The 6,718-nt window shown below is 38.4% G+C and overlaps 1 protein-coding gene across 1 annotated transcript; it reads right to left on the bottom strand.

Moving 5' to 3' along the window:
• On the bottom strand, positions 118-1,316 carry LOC107609718 (heterodimeric geranylgeranyl pyrophosphate synthase small subunit, chloroplastic). The gene has a single exon (XM_016311733.2). The coding sequence runs from the start codon at positions 1,194-1,196 to the stop codon at positions 240-242; it is 957 nt and encodes a 318-aa protein (XP_016167219.1). The 5' UTR covers positions 1,197-1,316; the 3' UTR covers positions 118-239.

Below are 6,718 nucleotides of genomic sequence, written 5' to 3'. Positions count from 1 at the left end.
TCTTAGTTTATATTTTATATATTAATAATATATATTTTTTTGTTAAATCTTAATTTAAAAATAATAAAGTGAATCTATATTACTAATAACCTGAAAAGTAATTAAAGTATCGAACGAGAACCTAAAAATTGAGTTGTTTTCGAAACACCTAAAATTATAGTAAATACATCTTAATATATCTTACATCTTACATAATTATAACACCACCTAAAATACAATTAAGATAATATTTTTTTTTTCTAAACATGAATAATGAAGCTAGAAATTGCATCAACATCTCTATTATTATCCTTGAAATACTGCAATTCCTTGAATGCCAAATCTTTTACCACTTCCACTTCTTCCCAAAATCCCTCATTAACCATTCCTTGGATCATTCCAACATAAAATCCAAATTTTCTTAACCTTTCAATTTCCTCTTCACTCCCACCACCCAACACTGCTCCACATGAAGCCCCACATGCATGCAACCCCCCCTCATTTTTCTCCATAATGTCCATGATTCTCTCCACGTGGCATGACTCCTCACCGTCCGATTCACTCAATAAAATTTTTTTGTATTGGGCATCTATCAGTCCTTTTGATCCCATGGCGCGTGATATCTCAATGATCACGCGCAAGACCCGGTCCGAATTTTCTTGAACCGAGTCACAGGATCCAGACAACAACTCGAACCCAAAAGGTATAAGACCATCTCCTGTCATAAGTTCAATACCAGGACTAAAAGCCCGAAAACTCATAGTCTTGGATTTGGGCCTGGACATGGGCTTGGGCTTGGACTTGGGCTTGCTTGGAATTTGCTCATGTGTGTGATTAGCTGCAAGGAGGAGTACCAAGGCAGAAGCCGCCGCCATGGCTTGGTGGCGATCACCACTGAGAAGCTCGCCGGCGGCGAGGCAAAGAGCCGGCACGGTGGTTCGAGGGGCCGAGAAGACGAGATGGTGCATGGGCTCGAATACCACGAGTGGATCTTTATAGGGCATGACATGTTTGAGATGGGCTTCAATGTCGGCCTGCAAAGAAGCCCAATAAGGTTGAAGGATAGAGGGAGCAGTAGTAATAGTAGTAGTAGTAGTAATTGTTGTCATTTTAACCGCCGTGGGCTTAGGTATGTATGATGGACGATCATGATTTGATTTGCATGAAAAATGGACGGTTGGCTTGCCATTTATGTGGAGCATAGAACCAACCACCATGGTGGAATGAAGAAGAAAAGAGAGAAATGGAAAGAGCTTAGGCCTAGGGAGAATTAATAGGAAGAAAAGCTTTGAAGAGAGAGTGGAGGGCCTATGCTATATTTATATATGCTTCCTTAAATCATTAAATGAGTGACTGCTTGGGATAATGAATTGCATGTTATATTTGAGGAAAAGTACGACGAGCCAATGAAATATTTGTGCAATATGTATAATGGAGGTTTAGGTAATATTAGAGATATAATAATTAATGTTATTTTTTTTCATTAGTTGAAACTTTTGGGATGAGTGGTATCATGACATGGTATTAGAACTTTAGATCCAAAAAGTTAAGAGTTCAATTTTTGGAGAACCCGAAAATCAGTTTAAACTTTTGGGAAGATGTTTATTATCCCTAATATCCCTAGTATTCGGATGGTTATTCTAGATAGTATGGGGGATGTTCATTTTATAACTCATATAGCTCATTGTACACATTGTACAAATAAGTTATTATCTCCCTAGCAGGACTCTATATTTTAATAACCACATTGTTGATTTTAGNTACCTACATATTCTTTTTCTTTTAAAATAAGTGTTTCTTCTTAAAAGTTATTAACGAAAACTTTTATGTGTATTTAATTAATATATTACATGTATTTTTGTATTTTTGAATATATTTTTACTTTTAATATTAAAAGTGATGCATGAGAAATGAATAAAAATAGAAGTTTAGCTTTCATATCATGAAAAATCTACACAAAAGTGTAAAAAGTGTTATAAACATGATTTTTTTTAATTAGATTAAGATATGCTAGTTTTTAATATTTTTTAAAAGAAATTAAAAAAGACACCTCTCTTAAGAGGAAAAAAGTATATAGATAAGATAATGATGGTAGTAGATATAAATAATGGCCAAATGGGGCCACTGATGGGTCATAGTGACAAGAGGAGTTGAAGCCACATAAATATAGGTGTCTGCTCATTATGTTGGGCCGCCATGGGAGTTCTCACAGAAGACATCACATCCAACTCAAAATTTTTAGGTGTTAAGTTAATGGGTCTCTCATCTTATAAACTTTTTATTTACTCTTTCTTGTTTTATGCCGTCTGAATCACTTTTGTCGGGAAGACTTTTAATGCTTCACCTTGAATACCCCCATTAAAACCACCAGACCGATTAACCATCGGCTCTGATACCACTTGTTGAACCACTGTGGAGAATTTTCGATCACCGAAGAGATTTTGGAGAGGAATCAACCAATAAAACATAAGATGAAAAGACAACACATCCAACTTAAAATCTTAAGATATTAAGTTAATGAGTTTCTTATCTTATAAACTTCTTACTCTTCTTTACTTTTTTTTATGTGAGACTAATTTCAATACTCTTCACACTTGCAAAACTAACACATTACTAACTAGGAGATTTTTAATTTTAATATGGGGATTCTAATGGAGTCTAACAGCGTTATGAAGGTTTAGGGTGTATTACGGAAATGTGACGGCGTGGTAAAACAAATCGGACGGAGCGATTTGGTGGGCAGAAATCGGATGGACCGATTTCAGGGTGGAGATGGGTCGCAAATCGGTGCCACCGATTTGAGGACAATAGCCAGGTGTCACGCATGCACGCAGGTCCTGGTTGGCCCGTGACACTCCTTCTCCCAATGCAAGTGATGTAAACCCCTCCCCCCAACATATCATTTTCACTCTTCTTCGTGAATCTCTCTCTCAACCCCACACTTTCCTCTCTGAACCCCAAATGTCAGTCAGCAATCGTTAATGCACTGGTTGAGAGATGGCGGCCTGAGACTCACACGTTTCATTTTCCGGTTGGTGAGTGTGCCGTGACGTTGGAGGATGTGGCGATGATTCTCGGTCTGCCGACAAATGGACTTCCAGTTACAGGACCGACAATGAGTAGTTTTGAGGCATTGGAAGCCGAGTGCTTGCACCAATTTGGAGTTGCACCGAGGAAGACAGACTGTAGAGGAAGTTTTATAAAATTAACGTGGTTTAGGGGTTTGAAAGATCGTATAGTGTTGAATGATGATGTTCACATTCAGATGTATGTAAAGTGTCACATAATGTTGTTATTTGGGTTAATTATGTTTGGAGATAAGTCTGGTGCAGCAGTGCATTGGAAATTTTTACCTTTGCTCCGTAATTTTGGTGGAATCATACAGTTTAGCTGGGGTTCGGCATGCCTAGCACACTTGTATAGGTCATTGTGTAGGGCAACTCGTGTCGATTGCAAGAAGATTGACGGGCCACTGACGTTGTTGCTTACTTGGGCTTGGATCCGGCTACCATTTCTAGCGCCGATTCCCGGCAATCCCCGATTGTTTCCAATTGCAAACAGGTAATTGTGATTATTGTATGCATTAAAAGAAGTTCTAGATAATGTAATTTGTTTTTCACAAGATAAGTCAATTAATTAATTGTCGGATGGCAGGTGGCGTAACTGGGAGCGTGAAAACTATGGCTACCGATACACTTCGCTTGAAAATTACAGGAGGTTGTTAGATGATCTACAAGAAGGACAGGTATGTTGTAAAATACTAATACCGTATGTAGCTTGTTAAGTGAGTTAATTTTTGGGTACTCATCTGAATTGTTCCATGTGTCCAGTTTGTTTGGCAGCCTTATGGCATTGGAGACATTGACCCATACTTGATTCCTTTAGCCATCCGTCATAATTTGGTTCTTTGGAGTGCCAGAGTGCCACTTATATCCTTTGAATGCATCGAGTGGCATGCAACTGATAGAGTCATGAGGCAATTTGGTATGAGACAGGGTGTTCCTACTCTAGAGCAGGATTTAGGTGCATCACACGGCGAAGTTCTAACTGGGCCCAAGAATGAAGATTGGGCCAATACCCACTCTTCTTGGGTGATGCAGTGGACCAACCGGTATAGTCACATTCTCTCTGATGACTTGGTGCCTTTACATTATCAATTGGAAAGTTACATGGATTGGTACCGAGGGGCATATGGTGACCACTTGCAATTGTCGAACCTTGTATTCCAAGAGAATCCAGAAGGTCCTCAGCCACCACCGGCACCGGAACCAGAACCGGAACCGGAACCGGAACCGGAATCAGAACCGGAATCGGAACCGGAACCGGAACCAGCACCTTCACCACCGCCGCCACAGCATGGGGTTGACTATTGGACATCATATGTTCCTGACATGCATCCGTCGGATTTTTTTTCATCCCCAGTCCCGGTACATTCACAGTATTGGGGTGGTACACAGTATGAGTATGGAGAGCATACTTCATTCAGTCAGCTGCTTGGTTTAATTGCTTCTGCAACTGTCTTCGAATCCAGCTTCGAATGGTCTTGAGAAATAGTTGACCTGGTACACGTGTGACTTCCATTGTACCTCCTTATCTCCCAACAGTACTTCTTATGCATTTTGGTTACCCTGATCAACCAGTCACAACCATTACCATATTCTGTACATTTGGCATAGAATGTCGTGGGTTCCGACTCATATACCCGATAGTCTACACTTCTTCGGATGGTATAATCTTTCATTGCCTTGATTACTGCCTCCCTTGAACTGAATTCCATCCCCACTGTGAACTCACCATCCGCCACAACAGGAAGGGCTGCATACAGCAAAAGAAAGAAATCCTTTATTATGTCCTCAGTAATAAATTACTTACTACAACTCAAATACTAAACACACTAGAACTATATAAGCCTATAATAGTCTTTTTTTTTTCGCTGATCTATCTACGCAAAGAAGCACTAAATACAATTCATAATAAAGAACTACCTATTAATAAAAAAAAATCAAATGCTATGGTCACAAATGACTATCCACATATGTTACGCATCTGACTTATTTATCAGCTACATCAGAGTTTCACATGTCTATCTAGCTTTACGCACCTGAATTCATATATTGCGGAAACTCCGGTGCGTGCATAGCCTCCAAATCCAACGACCGCATGAAAGAAGGCTCCTGAAACGGATGCGGGTTTGCTACTGCATTTGCAACTTCTACCACATCTGCGTTCATATCACCGCCAGTTTCATCTTCGTCTTCACCTGGACCAACGATCTCGTAGTTACTTTCAAATTCATCCTCGCTTTCACTATTATAATCTTCCAACTCAATGTTACGGTCTGCTTCGGATTGCTCAAACTCAATATACAACTCGATGCACGACATTCGGTGGCGATTATCCATATACAATGAAAACATTTCATGCATACTCGCTTCATCTGTGACGTACTTGGTCTGAAATTGAACGAACCCACCAAACACAGATAACGGATACCGGTACAAAATACACGATACTCTCCTAAATCTTTGAGAATCTATCTTCTCACAAATCACCCCTTTCAATTCCTCAAATGATAATGTGAACAGAATAACAACATCTAATGGATTCTCACACACAAATTGAACCCCCTCATATGTTTCCAATAAAATCTGCCCGTAATAATAAATTTTCAACACAACTCTATCATCCATAATAGTATACGTACCTGACTAAACTCACTATTCCAGAAATTTATTCTACTTCAACAGGGAGGGAAAAAGAAAGAAAAATCAGAGGAGGAGACGAAGAACAGCTGGGACGAGGAGAGGAAGAACAGTTGGGACGGCTACGAAGAATTGAATGTGACTTCTGTGATATTTTTCATCTTAAGAATGCACTTACAGGCAAATCGTAGGGACCGACCGTGTTCGTATCGAAATTTGTGCGCATCAGAAATCGGTGGGTCCGACCGGTCCCCTCACGAATTAAAAAAAAATTTCCTCTCTCTTGAAATCGGTGGGACCGATTTCCATCCTCTTTGTTAACCCACAAATCGGTTGCACCGATTTCTAGCTCAACAACCTCACACAATTCGGACCCACCGATTTGTGTTCCTTCCTCAAATTACTTGAAATCGGTGGGTTCGATTTCTTTCCCACAAGATTCCAAACTCAACGCCGTCATAATAGTGTAATTCACCTGTAATGATCATAATCCAGCTAAACTCACGCCAATAAATCATATCAAAAAAAATGAGCCTACTAACTAGTGCTCAATTATTTATTAAAAATATTATTTATATATTAATATTAAAATTAGTTGCTATCATTAACTATAAATATATTTATATACTCTATATTAATAACTAATTTTAGTGGCTAATTTTAATGTAGATTTAATATAATCGATTATTCATGCAGGTAATATTAATGGATATTTGTCTTTGCGATGCGAATCTTTTTTAAGTTTTTATTTTTAGTTGTGGACCATTATTAAAAGAGGGAAAACATGGATAAATTAAAATGACACACGTGAGTCCATAATAATACTGTAACAAATTAACAATCATGATATTTTGTCTTTTTTTCTTTTTTCTTTTTTTCTCTTTGTGCCTAATACAACATGACAATCTCATGTTTATTAACCTATATATTTAGTTGGATCTTGATTATAAGTTCTTTTTTTTTTTAATATGATAAATTTGAAAATTAGATATGGGAGGATGTAGTATTCCTTAACCGAATCCTCTAGTAATCTGAAG

This window comes from Arachis ipaensis, chromosome B07, assembly GCF_000816755.2.
Source record: "Arachis ipaensis cultivar K30076 chromosome B07, Araip1.1, whole genome shotgun sequence".
NCBI classification, from domain to species: Eukaryota; Viridiplantae; Streptophyta; class Magnoliopsida; order Fabales; family Fabaceae; genus Arachis; species Arachis ipaensis.
The sequence above is the reverse complement of the archived record's forward strand: the minus strand, read 5'-3'. Positions and strand labels throughout refer to the sequence as shown.

Coding starts and splice junctions, on each gene's coding strand:
- LOC107609718 (XM_016311733.2), bottom strand. CDS start 1,196: ATGGTGGTTGGTTCTATGCTCCACATAAATGGCAAGCCAACCGTCCAT.